This window comes from Thalassophryne amazonica, chromosome 9 (genome assembly GCF_902500255.1).
Source record: "Thalassophryne amazonica chromosome 9, fThaAma1.1, whole genome shotgun sequence".
NCBI classification, from domain to species: domain Eukaryota; kingdom Metazoa; phylum Chordata; class Actinopteri; order Batrachoidiformes; family Batrachoididae; genus Thalassophryne; species Thalassophryne amazonica.
In genome coordinates, this window is record NC_047111.1 from 47,277,541 (window position 1) to 47,301,485 (window position 23,945).

The 23,945-nt window shown below is 40.2% G+C and overlaps 1 protein-coding gene across 1 annotated transcript in view; it reads right to left on the bottom strand.

The window, feature by feature from the left end:
- Window positions 1–23,945, bottom strand: part of LOC117517089 (serine/threonine-protein kinase 32A-like) — a 197,127-nt gene that overhangs the window by 33,606 nt on the left and 139,576 nt on the right. Inside the window, exons 4-7 of the mRNA XM_034178002.1 lie at window positions 11,540–11,629; window positions 9,260–9,363; window positions 3,934–4,050; window positions 2,054–2,179 (exon numbers count right to left, since the gene is read on the bottom strand). Coding sequence (XP_034033893.1) covers window positions 2,054–2,179; window positions 3,934–4,050; window positions 9,260–9,363; window positions 11,540–11,629 — 437 coding nt within the window. The remainder of the gene's footprint in view (window positions 1–2,053; window positions 2,180–3,933; window positions 4,051–9,259; window positions 9,364–11,539; window positions 11,630–23,945) is intronic.

Genomic DNA, 23,945 nt, shown 5'->3' on the forward strand with positions numbered 1-23,945 from the left:
TGGCTCGGGACTAATTAGCGATGTACTAGGGTCCCATCTAGGAGGTCATAGACTCTCATCCAATTCACCTACTGGAACCAGAGATATGCATAGGGCAGTGGGCAGTGGAGGGGATTTATTCTGTCTTTTTCACTGGCAAGCAACCTTAGGCAGTAGTGAATCTTGCGTACTATGAGCCAAGCCAGTGAACATACAGCTTTTTTTTGCCACACTTTCCTGAGCATGATCCCGTGTGCAGGTGCCTAAATGTTGAGGATCCTAGGAACTGAAAAAGGCAAAGGGGATGACCATGTATCACCTGACTGTGGCAGATAGATGACTAATTTCGGGAGGTGGTGAGAGATTTGCTGTGCTCCCAGACAAGAGCTGACCTAATCTGAAAATCAATATATGTGATAAGTAAACACCAAGAACAAAGCATACAATTTTATGGCTTGCAAAACCACAGTTTGAAGTTATTTAGAATTTATTAGTGTTTTGGGTTTGTTTTGGGTGTAGCATGAAATAAATCTGTCATTCCCAAGTGCAACAGCATCTGGCAGATTGATCTTGAGATGACTGACTCAGAAGTGAGATGTTTTCTGCCAAGGAAACAGATGTGTTTGTCAACGTATGTAAGCAGGAGCAGCACTCATCAATCACAGTTCCCTGAAGTGAAGCAGTTGAGCATATCGTTCCTTAAAACCCCCTCCACCTCTTTTAACCACCCAATCTCCTCCATGTCACATAAGGCTCAGGCAGCCCCCCTTTCCCCCAATCCCGTCTGTGCAGAACATTGGGCATGGACACTGTGACCAGCCCTGTCTTGGGGCTCCTTGCTAGGCAACTTGTGACCAGCATGGTACAAGCCAGAGTTGATAAAATTTGGTAAATTTGGGTGCAGCCTCTTTCAGATAATGACGGAAAATGCCTATAGGTCATTTTTAGAACCTGATGGTGATGGATATAGGAATGAATGCAGTTATACCTTACATAATGTGGACGCTGTACGTGAAAATGACAACTGCATTGGTTGTTGTGTTGTGTTCTGTATTGTAAACCTTTTTGGTAGAACAATGGGTCACCTCATTGAGTCTGGTCTGCTTAAGGTTTCTTCCTCAGTATCATCACAGGGAGTTTTTCCTTACCACTGTTGCCTGTGTGCTTGCTCTAGGGGTTGGTAAGGTTAGACCTTACTTGTGTTAAGCGCACTGAGGCAGCTTCGTTGTGATTTGGTGCTATATAAACTAAATAAATTCAATTAAATTGAAATTGTACAATGGCAAGTACACCAGCACTGCCCTGTATGCTGTTTTGTGCCAAGTGAAAAATGCCCCTGTCTGTGTCCTTGGATAAGACATTGAATCTGCATTGTCTCAGTCCACCCAGCTGTAAAAAATGGGTTCAGGCCTTGGCTGGGGAAGTAAATGTATGGCATCATTGCACTTTGAGCATCTGCTAAATGAAAAAGCACCATAGAATTGCAGTCCATCCTCCCTTTTCTTCCGTCTCATGCATGCACAGATGGACCCAACTGTATTTGATATTTAAACAATGTGGGCACTGGCCGTGAATACGACATCAGCGTTGGTTGGATAACAGCAATGATTGCACTGTATGCTGCTTTACTCTGGGTGTAAGATTGGGTCAGTAATTAAAAAGCTGCACAGTGCTTCACTCAATTCCTTACCTATTAAAAAGAAACTGTGCAACAGGGTATCTGTACTGGCCTTGTTTGCAAATTAAAAATGAATTGTTTTGGAATGATGAGTACCTTGAATGTTCTTTGTGGATTTTGTTCTTTACTTGGGGGGGGGTTGCTAATTTCTATGTGAATAACTATACAATCCTTGTATTGTACTAATGTTCATACTATAATTTAATAAAGTACACATTTGTATCACCTGGTTGCCGAAGAAGAATGCCGACATAAGTCACTTTGTTTCCACTTTTGCACAGTCGGAATGAACAGCGTGTAACCAAACTGTCGTAGAAGTGTGGAATAATCTGTGTTGAAATGATGTGCATCATCCCAGAATACTGGGATGATGCTGGGATAATCTGTGATACTCACATTGGGGATGAAGCCTGGAGGAAACTGTTTGCTGAGCACAGCGTCCCAGTTGACATCTGACATATAGTCCAGATCCTGCAGCTCTGTTAGACAAGAAATACGCTTCTGGACGTCGACGCACAGCAGCTGAAGGTAGACAAAAGGATTAGAGTCAGAGTGACTGTCCACAGGGAGGCGGGGCACCAGCGAAGAGTCCCCGCAGAGACACCGGGACGCGTTTGACCTGAGAATGAGGAGAGAAAAAAGTGAGAGTAGGCCGAAGATATGGAGGGCAGAGAAAGATGAAGAAAGACTTGTTATGAGGAGAAACGCAAAATTGTCCAATCCAATCCAATCCAGCTTTATTTATAAAGCGCTTTAAAATCACCCACAGGGTCCAAAGTGCTGTACAATAAGACAATAAAATACATAAAAAATAACTGAAATACATTAAAATACAAAATGTATTGCAAAAGGGTGACAAATGAAGAGAAGTTAGGGGAGGAGGGCAGGAAAAACGCTGTGATGGGGAGTAAAAGATGAAGAAAGAGTATATTGAGCATTCATTTTCACTTTCTTTCCCTCTTTCTTGTTCTCTCTGCCACTTCCTTAGACGACTGGAATGCCAATGAGGTAAGAGGAGTGTGGGAGCATGAAGGAGTGCCCGAACTTGACTTCAGTGGATCACTGCTAAGAAGAAACAACAGTGCCACCGAGGCAGCCAGTCCATGACCGCCCAACACTCAACAGTGAGACGCGCAGCCGGGTCAATATTTGTTTGGACGTTGATTAAAAATATATGTTAATTTAGCTGAATGTTTCAGCATAATAAAGTTGAAAGCAAAGATAAGAGCCTGTGGTGCAGACATTTAATTGTAATGGCGTCCAATTTGGATGAGTGTGGAGGACCTGCAGTGCTTTTATATGTGGTCACTACCTTTTAATGACCCAAAGTAACTGTTTCCAATTCCTCATTATTGGACAACAACAAATCAGAAAAAGTTTGGACAACATTGAAAATATGCCCCTTGTTGACTTAGTTGTGTGTGTGTGTGTGTGTGTGTGTGGGGGGGGGGGGGGGGGGGTGCCCAATGCACTTGGGCAATTGTAACACATCAGGATCCCCAAGTGTGGTGCTGAGATTGCGCTACTCTGGGTTCGACAGCAGCGCAAGGTGTATTTGAAGATTAAAATATTTTTTACTTGTAATAACTTGCAGAGCTGACTTCCCATCTTCCTGGGTGGGGTACAAATGTATTAGTCTACATGACACTAAATGGGTGGATCAAAAAGAAAGAACAGACAGTAGCTTTAACATTTTGCCCATGCGGCGTGTATCCCGGGGCATGATTAAGTATGTAGCTGCCTCAATGTCGAGGACCCCAGTTGTTGGAGAAGACCAAAGGAACACCTGTATATTGCAATGCTGCAGTAGACAGACGTTACTTTCAAAGTGTGGGAATGGATGGACTGTGACCCTGGATGATCGCTATCCAGGACCCAGGATGGTTCTGTGGTGCGGTGGATGCAGCAATGCGGGACACCAGTGCATGCTAGCAGGCTTGACGTTATTCTACAAGAGTACATATTAAAATATCGCACACAGGACAAGTAATTTCACTGCTGACTGCTATTGTGCAGTTCTTGAGATTTTGACCAGACTTCGGGTGATTCATGGTAAGGTTTTGTATATGAGGAACAGCAACATTTTGGCACATTCCAGTGTTTAGAGGCCTATGACCAGAACTGTATAACTTATAAATGCATTCATTTTCCTTTTTGTAACACAACTCTACCAATTCACAGCAACCATTCAGTGGTACTGAAGGCTCGTGTCACATGAAAACGTGATCTCTGCTCCGACAGTAAACTATGCATTAGAATTTGTGCTACTTTATCACCTTTCTGAGGAGAGACTTCATCTCCAAAGACCAGGCTGTCGGATAGCTGGGATGGACTTTTTGGAAGGTTTGAAGGATCTCACTAGCAGAGGTACCAGATCTCATCACATATGGCCTCTGAAAAAGAGGACAAAGAGTTACAGATCAATTGTGTTCATAGTCATGCACCAGCTTGGAGCAGTTCCATTTGATAAAGTATCTGTCTCAAAGTTTGCCCTCAGCTGACCCCCCTCTCATCTCCCCCTGCACCTTGTTTCTGTGCTCCTCAAATTCAATTTCTCTGAACACATTTTCTGCCCTGATGGGAATGAGAGAATATTCTCTAAACACAGCTTTTACTTTTTGCCTTCAGTGTGACAAGGCCTTCTTGAAAATAGATCCTGCTGAGAGCTGTTTGCTATGCTTTTTGACCGAGACACATTTTTCACTTTGCGCATGGAACAGAACTACAACATGATGGCCAGATTGGATTGGATAAAGGAGCAGATTGTTGTCTTCACTTTTCCAGCTCATCTATATTGAAAAGCTGAGGCATAAATTAACATTCTGTTTTTGCCAAACAATTTCAGTACCATTTTATGTTTGTTCAGAAACCACATTACAGAGAAATAAGAAAAATGAGACAAACAGCAACATACAACACAGGTGGGCACCAAAACATTCCTTTATTTTCACCTACGCAAAAGAGGTTGTGTTTGACTATTACAGTGCACCTGAAAAGTATTCACAGCACTTTACTTTTTCCACATTTTGTTATGTTTCAGCCTTATTCCAATAAGTAAATAAATTTTTCCCCTCAAAATTCTCCTCGCAGTACCCCATAATGATAACATGAAAAAAGTTTTTTGAAATTTTTGCAACTTTATAAAAAAAATCATAAATCACATATACGTAAGTATTCACACCCTTTGCTCAATACTTTGTTGATGCACCTTTGGCAGCAATTACAGCCTCAAGTCTTCTTGAATATGATGCCATAAGCTTGGCACACCTATTTTTGGGCAGTTTTGTCCATTCCTCTTTGCAGGACCTCTCACCTCATTAATGAATCTAAAAACAAAAAGTTATATTTGCTTAAATGTCCCAAGCTGCACCTCAACCAGACACTTTTGGTAGCCATCAGCAAGCTTCTGGCATAATTCTAGCTGGATATTTGATCACTGTTCTTGGCAGAATTTGTAGAATTCATTTAAAGTGTTTGGTTTCTGGGCAGGGACCCGACTTTTAAGTGCAGTCCACAAATTCTCAATAGGGTTGAGGTCGGGACTTTGAGAAGGCCATTCCATAAACTTAATATTAGCTTGCTTTATGGAACCCACAACCAGTTTTGATGTGTTACTGGGGCTCATTGTCCTGGTGAAACATCCCATTGTGGCCAAGTTTCAACTGACGAACTGTTGATTTGAGGTGACATTGAAGAATTAGGAGGTAGTCCTCCTTCGTTATTCGCCATTGCTAAAGTTTTTACCCCATAACTCTATAACATTCAATCATAGATAGTCCAACCTATACTTTTTGGAATAGTTTTGTTCAGACAAATAATGTGGTATATCTTTCAATAGGATTGGAACATTTTTAAATTTTGACCCTTGTGTAATTCTTGAATTGACTCCTATGTGGCCGCCGAAATGCAAGTATATACTCAGTTTTTCAAAAGAGTAATGCTTAAGGAGTATGTGCTTCCAGAAATGAACAATTGTTAAAGTTATCTGCTCCACTACTTGTCATTGTAACAAGAGAGCTAAATCTTTCTCATCTGATCATAAGACCTTGTTCATGTGGGCAACTACAAATTTCAGTCTAGCTCGAAGGTGTTGAGTTTGGAATGGGGGGTTCTTTCTCAGGTGGTACCCTCTCAATCCAAGGTGATGTAAAACTGGCTTCACTGTGCACCTGGTGGAGTTGGTGGTTACAAAGAAACCTGCACCATCTTTGCCCTTTCTGGAGTCAGGTTGACACCTATGGAAATATCTGACCACAACTGTGCCCCTGGACATATGGATGGACACAAACACAACTGGGTCTGGTTTCCCGGCCTAGTAGGAGATGACTATACAGCTATCAGAATCAGAGCACATGTCGTAAGTCAAATGAGTGATATATTCATGGTCAAATGGCACTAATTGGTCATACAATAGTGCACTTACTTTGCAAGTCTGTACTTTTGTCTTTTGCCTTCTTTCCTCAGAATGTGAGCTTTCCTCTGTTGAAGAAAACACTGAAAGTATGAGGACTAAATAAATGACTGAGACTGATGTATGGAGGTGGTTTCAACTTAAGAAGGAGTCTGAAGATGATGATAACTTTGATGATGGGTTGAAAGATGCCCGGAGCTGGATATCAGTGAACACTTTGTCATTTACCAACTGCCAAATAGTTCTGCATATTCAAGCAGAACGTGTTCAGTGCCTTGAGACTGGGCGTGTTGAAATGTTGCAGTCAGAGAAAAGTGTGTGGGAAGCTGTTTGGTGAAGGAGGGATAAAAACTGAAAGGGTCGGGTGGAGAGAAGTCCACATGTTCAGAATTATACAAAAATCTCCAAAAAATACTTTAAGGGAAAAAACAAAACACAAATTTGTGTGGTTGTGAAAGTAAAACTGCTCATTCTGGGAAGGATCACTGAGCACAAAAGACAAAAAGTACTTTTTAAAACCATAAGGCGCAGATTTAAAAGAGAATTGGCATTTTGGCACAGTTGACCATAAAACAGTTACGGCAGGAGCCCAGATGCAGATATGACACAACCCCCCCCAAAAAAGCTGGAGGCACATTATTGTTCACTGAGTCAAAAACAAACAAAAATGTCCATGCAGGAACCCCTGCTCTGTCTCACTCTCAGCCTGTCTCTCTGACACTCACACTCTGAACAGGACATGTCCAACTTTCCTTTCACAGACAGCGCCAAACCATAACCCCCCCCATCTTTGTGTGTATATATAATAATTATGACATACTATCATAGTTCCACCTTAGAATTGGAATATAATATATAAGATATACCTTACTGAATTTTAATATAGTCTCCAGATGTGTATTATTCAACTTTTTCACATCTAGTGTCACAAAAAGCAAACAAATATCACAGTATACTGTAATACTGAATTGCGATAAGTGTAGAATCACACATCTTATGAATTTATACACACACACACATACACACACACATATACGAGGACTGTTAGAAAAGTATCCGACCTTTTTATTTTTTTCAAAAACCATATGGATTTGAATCACGTGTGATTGCATCAGCCAAGCTTGAACCTTTGTGTGCATGCATGAGTTTTTTTACGCCTGTCGGTTGCATCATTTGCCTGTGAGCAGGCTTTGTGTGAGCAGTGGTCCACCCCTCTCGTCGGATTTTTACTGCAAATAAATGTCTGAACGATTTGGAGCTTTGCTGCATCCATTTTTTCCAGAAACTGTGGGAGACCTCCAGGTGGACACCATTTGGAAAATTCAAATGGCTTTGAGGGACGATTTGACTAATCGAGAAATTGTGGATGAGCCTGGACATGCCAGAACATGTCCTGTAAGGCTTCATCACGGCGTTGCTTTGTGCCATGCGGCTCCACCGCGACGCGCGGAATTCCTCCGCACGTCTGTCTCAATGTGCCGAAAAAGTGCTGATGTCCACGTCTTCCGCAATTCCTGTGCTAGTCAGACAACATCCCGGATAAAACACAGCGTCCAGTTTGGAAATGAATGGCACATTCCACTGTTACAGGAGTTTTTGTCATGGAAAGAGGAGTGGAGGAATTCCGCGTGTCGCGGCGGTGCCGCATGGTGCAAAGCAACGCCGTGATGAAGCCTCACAGGACATGTTCTGGCATGTCCAGGCTCATCCACAATTTCTCGGTTAGTCAAATGACAGAAAACCCACCGACAGCCGTCTGAAAGCCAACAGATCAACAACAGATCAACAAAGCCTTCACGTTGGAAATGATCTGGTTGTTTCAGCGTGTCGATCGGCGCTCGGAGCGCGGCGCGCTCTCAGCAGCTGTGGGCGGTCTTTAAACCGGCTGGAGCACTCGTTAATCTGTGTAATCCCCATAAAATCATCCCTCAAAGCCATTTGAATTTTCCGAATGGTTACCACCTGGAGGTCTCTCACAGTTTCTGGAAAAAATTGATGCAACAAAGCTCCAAATCGTTCAGACATTTATTTGCAATAAAAATCCGACGAGAGGGGTGGACCACTGCTCACACAAAGCCTGCTCACAGACGAATGACGCAACCGACAGGCGTGAAAAAACTCACGCATGCGCACGAAGGTTCAAGCTTGGCTGATCCAATCACACGTGATTCAAATCCATATGTTTTTGAAAAAATAAAAAGGTCGGATACTTTTCTAACAGACCTCGTATATATATATAATATATATATATATATACACACACACACACACACACACACACACACACACACACACACACACACACACACACACACACACACACACACACACACACACACACACACACACAATCTAACATGTGCTCCCCTGGAAATCCGATAAAGCGACAGAATAATTTCACTTGTATGAAAAAGTAAGAGAGAAAGCATTGAAATGTCAAAGAAGAGGACAGAAACACCATGTGACATTTTCAGATCAATTGCAGGTATTTCAGTTTCTGGTCTGTACAAACCTTTGGTAATTATAGTAACCTGAAATATGAGCAGCTCCACTCTGAGCCGAGTCCACAATGAACCGATCACTCTCAGCTAAAAATATTTCGTCCTCTGCCTGATTCACATTCAGGTGCTTTATCTCTGTGACATCAGAATTAAACGCCTCCAGATGGGGCCAGCAAGTAAACACGTAAATAATAAAACAAAAGATATTTCAATTATATGGACCTTAATATCACTGAAATTGAATTTTGAATTCTGCTGCAACGATTTATTGCACACCTTGACAAAAGATTTAAATATCAGCCCAGTAAGGTGAGTGACAGCTTGAACGCTGTCCTGTCTGTATTTCTGCTGTGATTCCTCTCACTCACTCTCCTCGGGACGTGAACTCACGATCTCCAGCATGGGAGGTGGACACTCTGTCCAGTCGGCTAAAACCTGGGTTCTGACTTGAGTGGCCAGAGTATCCTTTGGCTGTTGAGGGGAGTGTGGCCTATTGAATACCATATGCACAGCCCCTCCTGCTGGCCTCATTCACATGAATGCAAGTGCAAAAATTCAGTTAAAGCTTCTCGGCTTTGTTTTGTAAAACTGAGTGCTGAATGGATCCGAGGACTTGCTATAGATCAACATATAAGTCACTGCTTGATGCTGACGTCAGGATCAGGGCGTGGTGATAATTCTGTGTGTTACCTGTCCTCTTAGCAGCTCGTAGGCCGTGATTCCCAGTGACCACCAGTCGACAGAGAAGGAGTAGCCAGGATGGGACCCCTCAATTGTCTGAAAGAGCTCAGGAGCTGACAAGAGGGAAAGGGGTGAGGGGTTGTAAATGCTACATTATAAAATTAATTGTAACATACTGGGATAGTTCATTTTTAACAAATATACTCAACAAAAATATAAACGCAACACTTTTGGTTTTGCTCCCATTTTGTATGAGATGAACTCAAAGATCTAAAACACACTATCACCATTTCCCTCAAATATTGTTCACAAACCAGTCTAAATCTGTGATAGTGAGCACTTCTCCTTTGCTGAGATAATCCATCCCACCTCACAGGTGTGCCATATCAAGATGCTGATTAGACACCATGATTAGTGCACAGGCGTGCCTTAGACTGCCCACAATAAAAGGCCACTCTGAAAGGTGCAGTTTTGTTTTATTGGGGGGGATACCAGTCAGTATCTGGTGTGACCACCATTTGCCTCATGCAGTGCAACACATCTCCTTCACATCATCCGTGAAGAGAACACCTCTCCAACATGCCAAACACCAGCGAATGTGAGCATTTGCCCACTCAAGTCGGTTACGACGACGAACTGGAGTCAGGTCGAGACCCTGATGAGGACGACAAGCATGCAGATGAGCTTCCCTGAGACGGTTTCTGACAGTTTGTGCAGAAATTCTTTGGTTATGCAAACCGATTGTTCCAGCAGCTGTCCGAGTGGCTGGTCTCAGACGATCTTGGAGGTGAACATGCTGGATGTGGAGGTCCTGGGCTGGTGTGGTTACATGTGGTCTGCGGTTGTGAGGCTGGTTGGATGTACTGCCAAATTCTCTGAAACGCCTTTGGAGACGGATTATGGTAGAGAAATGAACATTCAATATGCGAGCAACAGCTCTGGTTGACATTCCTGCTGTCAGCATGCGAATTGCACGCTCCCTCAAATCTTGCGACATCTGTGGCATTGTGCTGTGTGATAAAACTGCACCTTTCAGAGTGGCCTTTTATTGTGGGCAGTCTAAGGCACACCTGTGCACTAATCATGGTGTCTAATCAGCATCTTGATATGGCACACCTGTGAGGTGGGATGGATTATCTCAGCAAAGGAGAAGTGCTCACTATCACAGATTTAGACTGGTTTGTGAACAATATTTGAGGGAAATGGTGATATTGTGTATGTGGAAAAAGTTTTAGATCTTTGAGTTCATCTCATACAAAATGGGAGCAAAACCAAAAGTGTTGCGTTTATATTTTTGTTGAGTATACAACCCCAACACAGAAAACAGTGGAACAATGTGGAAAATATACATTTAAAACACCCTGCAGCTATTCTTACATTTACTCTACTTCCATTTCATTGGAGACCATATGAATCCAAGATATTTCATGTTTTGTATGGTCAACTTCATTTCATTTTATTAATATACTCGTACATCCATACCTGCATTTCAATTATGCAACACATTCCAAAAAAGTTGTGATGTGAAAGCATTTACCACTTTGTAATGTTGCCATTCCTTCTCATAGCACTTAAAAGACATTTTAGAATTTAGGATACAAAGAGATGAAGCATTTCAGGTGTTTATCCCATTCTTCCTGCAAACATGTCATAAGGAGTGCAACAGTATGGTAAAATCATTGTTGCATTTGTCGTTTCAAAATTCTCCACACATAATGCTTGGAAAAAAGTTTCCCGCAGTAATTCCTTGCGCATTTGGTTATATCAATCAATCAATCAATTTTATTTATATAGCGCCAAATCACAACAAACAGTTGCCCCAAGGCGCTTTATATTATAAGGCAAGGCCATACAATAATTACGTAAAAACCCCAACGGTCAAAACGACCCCCTGTGAGCAAGCACTTGGCGACAGTGGGAAGGAAATTCAACCTCCAGATTCCTTCCATTGTTTAATGACGCTATGCATTGTTGAGAGAGAAATATGAGAATTCCTTTCCTAGATTTTTTGAGGAAGACTCTTTTTCAACATTTCAATAATTTTCACACACATTTGTTGACAAACTGGAGATCATTGCTCCTCAAAATGTTTTCTATACAATCCCAACTTTCTTCTGATTTGGGGTTATAGTTCTTTTTTGCAATTTGTAGATGAAGGGATTACTCCAGTGCAACACAATTGTCAAATTAGTTGGGCACTTCGAGGTTTGATGCGAACAACGTTTCAATATGACTAAGATTGTATAAAAAGGGACTTTCAGCTTTCAGGTTGTCTTTGTGGTGTTTTACCCATGTATGGTTTGGTTCCAGCGATGGATGTAGCTTTTAGGTCATCTTTTACAATGGCTGCAATATTGAAGTCTGTTAGATGGACATGTCCTGCAAACAAAGAGGTAAAACAACTTTAAAATGGCAAACAATGCACATTTTAAGATATTAAAAGTGTGAGAGACCGCCAGTTGAAAACAGTTGCCTCTGACAGTTTTAGGTTTATATACTGAATTTAAACCAGCTGCCAGGATTGGAATTTGTGACATCTTTGTGTGGTATTTTTTGTGTTGTTGTTTCTGTTTCATTTTCTTTTCACTGCTTTCTCTTGTCTGTCACTTGGGTGCTTGGTGGAGGGCGTTTCCCATTGGCCCTGCTCTGTATCTTTCCTGCACACCTGTTGCTCATCACCTGCTCATTTCTCTCTGTATTTAAGCCCTGCCTTTCTCACCCTTCTCCACCAGATCATTGCTTTACCACCTTTGTGTCCAGCCTTTCTTCCTAGTCCTTGTTCTGATTGCCCTGTGTTTTTGTGTACCAACCTCTGCACATTTTTTCTCTAAACCCTTTTGAATGTCAAACCCTGGTGTCTGTGTTCAGCATTTGTGTCCAGCCATTTTTACTTGCAGAACCTGATACCGACACCCCCATTGCAATATTGCAATGACTGTATTTGGTGAATTTTCATAGCCTTGATTTACACTCCTGGTGTCCTCTCAGTAACTTTTCTCTGTAAAATGCTTGAATTCTTTATATATTAGTGAAGATGCTGGTGTTACAGCTGACACTGTCACTGTGTCAAGACTAGAAAAAAAGACACACATCTGCAACATTTTCTGTCTTTCTCACCCACAGCAAGCAGCTGTGCTCACTAATTTATTTGTTCCTTGTACAAAATAACAACAAAGTGCATATATGTTACTGAGGGCGCCCGTATTGTGAACGCACACTTTTAGAACTCAGAAGCTCTTAGCTTGGGTTTTCTTTACCAGTGTCTTGAAAGCAACATAGGGTCAGGTAACAATGCAGACAGGAATGGCTTAAGTTTGTCCACAGTTGCTGTGTAGATTATTCATGTTATGTGGCATAAGAATGCATGTAAAGCCCAGCAACCTCTTCTGTTGCACAGTTTGCAGTCCCCTGTACCAACTCCAAATTGCATTTACATTGCGAAGACTTTGCATCCATCCGTCCAGCCGCTTGTGCTCAGCACACATCCAGTCCTACTACTGCTTGGGTTTTCAAATTCACAGGGAACTTTCATGGGACCTTGACAAAAAGTCACATTCGGTTTCCTATCTTTATGCTATGAATCATGTAAAACCATTTTTTTTGGGGGGGGGGGCAGCCAATCAGAGTAGAGAGGCACTGTGACATCACTGGTTTGTCTGTCTCTGGCTGTGGAATCTGCTCCCAAATCGCTGCATTTCTGTCTAAATATAGCACGTTTCTCATATATTATGTAAAAGCTAGTGAGAAAAAAAAACACTTCTAAAACTGAAAACGCTGTTTTTGTAACCTGATAACACCTCTGGAGTGATTTACAAGACATTTAGCAGACGTCAGCGTGCACGCACATCACACCTAACTTCTGCTCTTTTCAAAAGCTCATGTATGTGCACATGCGCACTGTTCTGCAGCCGCCATTAAAATGTAAATATTGTTTGTAATTGAGTGAGTTTATTCTTGAAAATCACTGTAAACATACAGAAGTGAATGAATGATACACTGATAACCCAATAAAGCATAAATGCTTATTTCCATTGTGGTCCATGTGAAATTATCGCATGACAAAATAGAGGAGCATGACTGATTGTGTGTATGATTGCTGGGATAGGCTCCAGCCACCCACAACCCTGAATTGGAGTAAGCAGTTGAAGACATGTGTGTGTGTGTGTGTATACAGTTGTATGCAAAAGTTTGTGCACCCCTGATAATTTTCAAGCTTTTCCTTTATAAATCATTGGTTGTCTGGATCAGAAATTTCAGTTAAATATATCATATAGCAGATGAACACACTGATATTTGAGAAGTGAAATGAAGTTTCTAGTATTTACAGAAAGTGTGCAATAATTATTTAAATAAATTTGAGCACCCTTGTCATTTTATTGATTTGAATACATTTAGCACTAATTATTGGAACACAATTGGTTTGGTAAGATCATTTACCCTTGACCTCCTTACACAGGTGAATCCAATCATGAGAAAGGGTGTTTAAGGTGGCCATTTGCAAATGTTTACCCTCTTTGCATCTCTTCTAATGAGTGCCAATATGACAGCCTCTGAACAACTCTCAAATGACCTGAAAACGAAGATTGTTTAACACCATGATTTAGGGCAGGGGTGGGCAATTATTTTTTGCAAAGGGCCAAATGAGAAACAGAAAATATTGTGGAGGGCTGGGCCAAAAGGGTAAATTCAAGTCTGCACAATAATAATTTCATTCCTATATAAAACACAGCAAATAGCATTGTTTTGACAAACTAGATGTTTTGATTAGGCAATTTAAAAAAGAGGTTACCTTCCAAAAATGTAATTTATTCAATCAAATTTTCCAAGACAATAGTGAACAAAATGTGAAACATTTCTGACTCATTATATTTGTGATAAAAAAAGAAAAGAAACGTGGCCCAGTTAACTAGTTCTTATCATGTCTGTGCATGACTACATTTATATTTTTCTGTTTTTCAGTTCTTTTTTTTTCTTATTCAGTGAGAGAAATCTAGTCTCTGTTGATCTTTAACAAGAGTATCAAATGTGAAGCACAGCTGACAAATGATCATCAGTGAGAGAGAACTTGTACGTGGATTTATTAAACTTCATCAAATCCACCTCTCTTTTTGGCATCAGCTGATATTTTTGAGGAGCGATGCTGATTGATTGATCATTTCAGAGAAAAAAGGGCTTCAAAACAAAGATTCTTGACAACAATGTTCAAGAATCAGTGATAAAGTTGAAGCTGCGCCGGGGCTGGACTTTTCAACAAGACAACGACCCTAAACACTGTTCAAAATCTACTAAGGCATTCATGCAGAGGAACAGGTACAATGTTCTGGAATGGCCATTTCAGTCTCCAGACCTGAATATTATTGAAAATCTGTGGTGTGATTTTAAGTGGGCTGTCCATGCTCAGAAACCAACAAACCTGAGATGTTTTGTAAAGAAGAATGATCCAGATTCTCATTGGAAGCTACAGGAAGCATTTAGAGGCTGTTATTTCTGCAAAAGGAGGCTCTACTGAATGTGTGTTTTTTTTTTTTTTGTTTTTTCTGTTGGGGTGCTCAAATTTATGCACCTGTCTAATTTTGTTTAAAGAATTATTGCAGACTTTCTGTAAATCTGAAACTTCATTTCACTTCTCAAATATCACTGTGTTTGTCTGCTGTATGACAGTCATTCATTCATTCATCTTCTACTGCTTAGTCCAATTAAGGGTCGCGGGGGGCTGGAACCTATCCCAGCAGTCATAGAGCGTGAGGCGGGGTACACCCAGGACAGGACACCAGTCTGTCGCTGGGCCACAAATAGACAAACAAACACAGACACACACACACACACCTACGGACAATTTTTTTTTTTTTATTATTTTTTTTTTAAGATTCCAATCCACCTAACCCGCATGTCTTTGGATGTGGGAGAAAACCGGAGTACCTGGGGGAAACCCACGCAAACACGGGGAGAACATGCAAACTCCACACAGAAAGGCCACGGGAATTGAACCCACGACCTTTTCGCTGTGAGGCAACAGTGCTAACCACTAAGTCACCGTGCTGCCCTGCTATATGATATGTTTAACTGAAATTGCTGATTCAAATAATCCAATGATTTACAAAGGAAAATCATGAAAATTATCAGGGGTGCCCAAACATTTGCATAGGAAATTCTGCCAGGGTATGTAAACTATTGAGTACAACTATGTACAGTTGTATCAATCAATCAATTTTATTATATAGCGCCAAATCACAACAAACAGTTGCCCCAAGGCGCTTTATATTGTAAGGCAAGGCCATACAATAATTATGTAAAAACCCCAACGGTCAAAACGACCCCCTATGAGCAAGCACTTGGCGACAGTGGGAAGGAAAAACTCCCTTTTTAACAGGAAGAAACCTCCAGCAGAACCAGGCTCAGGGAGGGGCAGTCTTCTGCTGGGACTGGTTGGGGCTGAGGGAGAGAACCAGGAAAAAGACATGCTGTGGAGGGGAGCAGAGATCAATCACTAATGATTAAATGCAGAGTGGTGCATACAGAGCAAAAAGAGAAAGAAACACTCAGTGCATCATGGGAACCCCCCAGCAGTCTAAGTCTATAGCAGCATAACTAAGGGATGGTTCAGGGTCACCTGATCCAGCCCTAACTATAAGCTTTAGCAAAAAGGAAAGTTTTAAGCCTAATCTTAAAAGTAGAGAGGGTGTCTGTCTCCCTGATCCGAATTGGGAGCTGGTTCCACAGGAGAGGAGCCTGAAAGCTGAAGGCTCTGCCTCCCATTCTACTCTTACAAACCCTAGGAACTACAAGTAAGCCTGCAGTCTGAGAGCGACGCACTCTATTGGGGTGATATGGTACTATGAGGTCCCTAAGATAAGATGGGACCTGATTATTCAAAACCTTATAAGTAAGAAGAAGAATTTTAAATTCTATTCTAGAATTAACAGGAAGCCAATGAAGAGAGGCCAATATGGATGAGATATGCTCTCTCCTTCTAGTCCCCGTTAGTACTCTAGCTGCAGCATTTTGAATTAACTGAAGGCTTTTCAGGGAACTTTTAGGACAACCTGATAATAATGAATTACAATAATCCAGCCTAGAGGAAATAAATGCATCACTCTGAGACAAGACCTTTCTAATTTTAGAGATATTGCGTAAATGCAAAAAAGCAGTCCTACATATTTGTTTAATATGCGCTTTGAATGACATATCCTGATCAAAAATGACTCCAAGATTTCTCACAGTAGTACTAGAGGTCAGGGTAATGCCATCCAGAGTAAGGATCTGGTTAGACACCATGTTTCTAAGATTTGTGGGGCCAAGTACAATAACTTCAGTTTTATCTGAGTTTAAAAGCAGGAAATTAGAGGTCATCCATGTCTTTATGTCTGTAAGACAGTCCTGCAGTTTAGCTAATTGGTGTGTGTCCTCTGGCTTCATGGATAGATAAAGCTGGGTATCATCTGCGTAACAATGAAAATTTAAGCAATGCCGTCTAATAATACTGCCTAAGTGAAGCATGTATAAAGTGAATAAAATTGGTCCTAGCACAGAACCTTGTGGAACTCCATAATTAACCTTAGTCTGTGAAGAAGATTCCCCATTCACATGAACAAATTGTAATCTATTAGATAAATATGATTTCAAACCACCGCAGCGCAGTGCCTTTAATACCTATGGCATGCTCTAATCTCTGTAATAAAATTTTATGGTCAACAGTATCAAAAGCAGCACTGAGGTCTAACAGAACAAGCACAGAGATGAGTCCACTGTCTGAGGCCATAAGAAGATCATTTGTAACCTTCACTAATGCTGTTTCTGTACTATGATGAATTCTAAAACCTGACTGAAACTCTTCAAATAGACCATTCCTCTGCAGATGATCAGTTAGCTGTTTTTTACAACTACCCTTTCAAGAATTTTTGAGAGAAAAGGAAGGTTGGAGATTGGCCTATAATTAGCTAAGATAGCCGGGTCAAGTGCACAACTACCACAAAAGACTCCAAGCTGTCTCTGATGTTAAAGGGGGAAATACACTGTATTAAGAACAGGGGTATGTAAACTTTTGATCAGGGTCATTTGGGTAGTTTCTGTTGTCATTATGATTTAAAAAGAGGACACACAGTTGTTTGACAATAAATAGCTTCACCCAACCACTAACCAAAAAAAGGTGTTGTGTTATCATTCATATTCTCTGAAAATTGTCCAAAAAACTAATTCTGCCAGCGTATGCAAACATTTGAGAATAACTGTATATATGTAGGTTGTACTGTATACCAATTAAAAAACTGAAGACAATGTTCATATGGCCGAGCGTGTTTTAGCATTGTGTTACATTATAAGTTGTGAGCCCTTTTCCTTATTCTGTTGTCCTTTGTGCTTTTTTCTACTGCTGTGGACAAGATGAAACCTCACATACTATTAACAGTGGACTCGATTACACACAAGGTTAGATCAGCATCACCCATTGCCCAGGGCCAGAGCATTCGACATTGTATCTAATTTTAGGAGTCTGGTATTGCACAAGGACAGTCAGGGCATGCAGGAATATAACACCAGATACAGTAACACCATCATCCATGCTGGAACCAATGATGTTAGGATGCAACAGTCTGACGTCACGAAGAAAGTCATAGTGAGGACTTGTGTCCTTGCTTGGAAGATATGGCCCCATGTGTTAATGATCTCTAGTCCTGTTCCTGCTCAGGGAAATGATGAAATTCATAGGAGGCTATCATATTCAAAGAGATCGCTGGCAAATATCTGTAAAAAAACAACTATTTTTAGGCCAACTTTACGTGCTTATGCTAGATGATCTCCAACCATAGACAGAGTTTTACAGCAGCATTGATGGAAGAAAATTGCAGCAGACCAAGCACCAGGTGATTATCAAGCCTGCTAAGACCAGTTTGGGTAGATATGGAGTCCACTAGCTTTGGAGGAAAAATACATTGGCAATAGTGTAGAAGATCAACCTATACTATTGCATGATTAACGTGCATCAACATACATCCAAACAGTATCTGCAGATGTGAGCAGTTTTATAGCCTGGTTGATAGCACCTGATCTTGCGAAGCATGTCTAAGCATTCTGAGGACAACATCTGCACAGCATATACACCGAGTCCTGTTTGAACGTATCAAAACCATTTGTTTTGGTTGCGATATACAACCCCTGGCAAATATTATGGAATCACCGGCCTCGGAGGATGTTCATTCAGTTGTTTAATTTTGTGGAAAAAAGCAGATCACAGACATGACACAAAACTAAAGTCATTTCAAATGGCAACTTTCTGGCTTTAAGAAACACTATAAGAAATCAAGAAAAAAAGATTGTGACAGTCAGTAACGGTTACTTTTTTAGACCAAGCAGAGGAAAAAAATATGGAATCACTCAATTCTGAGGAATAAATTATGGAATCACCCTGTAAATTTCCATCCCCCAAACTAAAACCTGCATCATATCAGATCTGCTCGTTGACACTGACCCTATGCCATGACATTGATCCTATGTGTCTTTTTGCAAGGAACATTTTCACAGTTTTTTGCTCTATGGCAAGATGCATTATCATCTTGAAAAATGATTTCATCATCCCCAAACATCCTTTCAATTGTCCAAAATATCAACGTAAACTTGTGCATTTATTGATGATGTAATGACAGCCATCTCCCCAGTGCCTTTACCTGACATGCAGCCCCATATCATCAATGACTGTGGAAATTTAGATGTTCTCTTCAGGCAATCATCTTTATAAATCTCACTGGAATGGCACCAAACAAAAGTTCCAGCATCATCACCTTGCCCAATGCAGATTTGAGATTCATCACTGAATATCACTTTCATCCAGTCATCCACAGTCCACGATTGCTTTTCCTTAGCCCATTGTAACCTTGTTTATTCTGTTTAGGTGTTAATGATGGATTTCGTTTAGCTTTTCTGTATGTAAATCCCATTTCCTTTAGGCGGTTTCTTACAGTTCAGTCATAGACGTTGACTCCAGTTTCCTCCCATTCGTTCCTCATTTGTTTTGTTGTGGATTTTTGAGACATATTGCTTTAAGTTTTCTGTCTTGATGCTTTGATGTCTTCCTTGGTCTACCAGTATGTTTGCCTTTAACAACCTTCCCATGTTTTTTGTATTTGGTCCTGAGTTTAGACACAGCTGACTGTGAACAACCAACATCTTTTGCAACATTGCATGATGATTTACTCTCTTTTAAGAGTTTGATAATCCTCTCCTTTGTTTCAACTGACATCTCTCGTGTTGGAGCCATGATTCATGTCAGTCCATTTGGTGCAACAGCTCTCCAAGGTGTGATCACTCCTTTTTAGATGCAGACTAATGAGCAGATCTGATATGATGCAGGTGTTAGTTTTGGGAATGAAAATTTACAGGGTGATTCCATAATTTTTTCCTCAGAATTGAGTGATTCCATATTTTTTTCCTCTGCTTGGTCTAAAAAAGTAACCGTTACTGACTGCCACAATCTTTTTTTCTTGATTTCTTATAGTGTTTCTTAAAGCCAGAAAGTTGCCATTTGAAATGACTTTAGTTTTGTGTCATGTGTGTGATCTGCTTTTTTTCTACAAAATTAAACAACTGAATGAACATCCTCTAAGGCCGGTGATTCCATAATTTTTGCCAGGGGTTGTACTTGTAAACCTTAGGTGATAGAAACACATGGAATGGTGAATGCAACCCCAAATCAGAAAATGTTGGGATGATATGGAAAAAGCAAATAAACAATAGAAGAATGCAGGGATTCTTAGATTTACATTGACTTCTCTTTCATTACAGACAGTATGAAACCATGATATGTCATGTTTTGTGTGATCAACTTCCTTTCTTTTGTTAATATGCATCCATTCCTGCATTCCTCCAACACATTCCAAAAAAAGTTGGGATGGGGTTATTCATGTAAATCTGTGTGAAGTAGACAGTTCTCAGACATTGTGACTATGCTGGAAGGAGACTAGTGAGGGAGGCCACCAAGACAACCCTGAAAGAATTCTTAGCTTCTGTGAATGTGAGTGGAGTAGAAAAGGACTGTAAAACAGAAAAATGCATCAGATCTAGGCTCGGGTTTCCCATGGGCCTTCTGGCAAAGTGCAGCTGAAATTTTGCATGTTCTGTTTTTAAAAAAATCCTCCTCTGTACCATTTCATCATGAAAAGTTGCAGTGTACAGAAATTCTTGAACTGAATCCACAGAAGCCTATATATTATTTCAGGCTTGTCTTGGTGGCTTCCATCACTAGTGTCCTTCCAGCATGGATATAACTTTTTTGTGAACTGTGGATTTGACACCAATTTATCACAGTACCACATCTCTTTGGGATTGATGCAGAGGTGAAAGTAAGCCAGAATGCAGCACTACGCCGTACTGGGAAGAGATATACAGTCCTCTTTAGACAGTACACCTTGGAAGAGCAACTTTCACTCCTGGAGCCTCAAGTGCTTTGCTTGACATAAAACAAGTTTAAAAGACAAAAAAAATAAAAGATGACAAGTTCAATCTGCACCCCTGCTGAGGAAGAACGTGGAGGGTGAAAAGGGGGCCAGCCACGCTCTTGACTCCAAACACAGTGACACACACATGCACACAGATTGGCTCCAGCTGGAGTCCAGAGCATGACCGGAGTTAACATACACTTAAAGGGGAAAACGTCAGTACTGACAAAATTGGCTGGTGTGACTGTTTCGTTTTATTTTTATTTAAAATTTTTGCAGAGAAGCACTGTGCAAAAGCGGCACTGTGTTTTGGGTTTGAGAGTGCACAGAGCATCTTTGGTTGCTTTGCAGTGGTTGGTGGTGGTGATGCTTACAAGGTTGTTTTCGTTGTGTTTAACAGAGATGTGTGGGTCTTCCAGGAAAAAGACTGCGTCTTAGTAAAGAACAACAACTTTGTTACAGTTCTTCATATGCAGCACATCCAACTGCTTCTCATCCCTGCTCACCAACACCAACATTGTCTGCTCCGCTAGAGGTGGATTCAGCCTTTTATAGGGCCTGAGGCCCCCTACTAGATACTCCAGACAAATGTTGTTCTGATGTTATTTCCAAAAAAATTATGTTTTCACTTTACCTGCAAATAATTGTTTTGCCATAAATTCTGTTGTGTGTATCATGCACTCAAGGACGTGCACAGAATTTAAGAATCCCAAATTACATGCAACCATTCCATACATGAATGGATGTGTATGAATAAATTAAATGAATATGACTACACAAAACATGAAATATCTTGGGCTCACATTGTCTGCAACAAAACAGAAGTCAAAGTAAATGTAAGTATTACTGCAATGCAGTGTTTTTTTGCCCCCCCCCAACATTTTCCAATTTGAGGTTGTAAGTAAATAAGGTAATTTCTGTAATCAGCAGAAGTGTTCTGTAAGTCAAACCTCTGTTGTCCAATGTAATATGCTTACACTGATATTAAAAATGCATAAAATGTAAACGAACAGAGGCGTCCCTGTTGGAATCAATAATCCAGGTAATTAAAGCGTGACAGAGGAGGAGTTTTCAGTTTGCTTTACTGGCAATCTCAATGGTTCCAAAGTCAAACCTATGACCCATCCCTCACATTGCGGCAAGATGGCCCAGTTTTTGCCACGCATGCTGAGCGCACCATAATGAGATGTGTGTGTGTGTGTGTGTGTGTGTGTACAGTATGTATGTATGTGTCAGTGTGAGTAAACGAGAGAAAGAATGAGTTTTTGTTGCAGAGTCTGGGTGGACGGATGGCTCCGATAACATCATGAAAAGCTGTAATTCGCACAGAGATAAAACTTGACAGCCAATGAAAGACTTTTTTTACCCACAAACCAGGCCACAAAGATAAGACGTCAAGAACAAATTCATACGTTTAAAGAAATGCCAATGCCTCTCATCTTCTTTCATCTGTCGTTCCTCTCTACCTACCCTTTCCGCCTCAGATTTTTTAAAATATATTTTTTCCGTCTCTGTCTTCATCTTACTCCTCATATTTTCCCTTTATTCTCTCACTCACTTTCTCTTTCTATTATCTGCTGCCTTATGCTCTCCATTCTTCAGCATTCTATGTTTAAGAGCAGAGCTATATATATATATATATATATATATATATATATATATATATATATATATATATATATATATCATTTTTAATGATGCATGTTACCCCAATCAAAAATTCCTTCTCTCTCTCTTTTCTTGAGTTTGTGGAAGACAGAAGTCTCATAAAGCCAGTGAGAAAAGAAATGCAAAGAAAATACCAAACATATTCAGTAGACAAGAATATCCTGTATTTTTATTTTTTGGGTGCAAAAAAGACTTACTTTATAGGTGCACTCTAAAGTGTCTATCAGCATTGATGGCTTTGATGTTGGATTCTGAATGTAATTGCAAAATTGGTTCAAAAGATTAGGATAAAAAAATTAGGATGTGAGTAACCAAATTACACTATATAACACAATTTTTGTTCCTGGCTTCTAAGTGTTATATTTCAACTGCTTATGTCTAAAGTTTATGGAAAAATGACTACATTCAGCACAAACTTTGATTTTATTTTTTTTTAACATTCTATAAAGTTCTAAAAGTTTCTTGAAATTTATAGATAATTCTGGAAACGTCTAGAAAATTCTGGACAGTTCTAGCAGTTAAAGAATATTCTAGAAGACTACTCAGTAGTAGTGAAGGTGAATCGAGACTATTCTTGACTATTCTTGACAAATTTCAAAATATCATTGTCCTGATCACAGAAGCAAAGTTTCTGTGGAATAACAGCTATTTTCTATTTATTTAAGGCATAACAGGTTAGGAAAACACACTGTGTACCCAGGAACAAAACAAAATAAAAATTTGTTAGTGTTATTGGCAATTTTTCAAAATTTAAATTTGGAAGGTTTATAATTTATGGCGTCCAAATATTGATATTTGCTGTTACACCATGATGTCATTGAATGCACAGGACTAGGGTATTTAAGTGTCGCCAATGCAGCATTATCCTGCAAATGTATGGTGCATTCACTTGTAGGAGGAGTTTGGTCCACAGTTTATGAGCCATTGGCAATTCTTAAAAAATGATGATTATTTAGGCTCCTACATCGGCTTTGGTGCATGATCTAATGCACATAGTGCAAGTGCATTTGGGGCATCTCCAACTTCATTTTTAGGACATGTAATCTGAGTGAAATTTAGTATGCAGGGTGCTAAGAGGATGTGTATAGTCACTTGATTAGTCATGGGCATGTTTTTCGCCTAACACGAAAGGCTGCCATCTAGTCATCGTCTTTAGGAGCCCGCCTGAGCTGAAATCTAGTACACTGATATTATGCCAGAATACTAAAATGAGAGATTGTCTGGCAAGTGCACTTATCTGCACACAGCATCAAAATCCATGAGCAGAGAGCAGCCACACCAATGCTCCCAGAGTTGAAGCAAATTAAGTTTTATGTTTTCATTATTGCTTACTTTAATTTTATTTACTTTTTGTTTTTAATTCAGTTTCATTTTGTATACACAGTAAATTTTGCTGAGTAAAATGTACTTTGCCAGGATAACATTTCGTCCCAGTCCAAATAGAGTTAAATACAATATTACAGAGTGAAATCAGCTCTACCGTCTTGTCAAATCACATTTCTCAACTCAAACAAGAGTCATTCACAGCATGATAGAGTTGATTTTACCTTGTGGTAGTATTGATTTAGCACTATGAGAGTATATTTAAATATATTTGGATT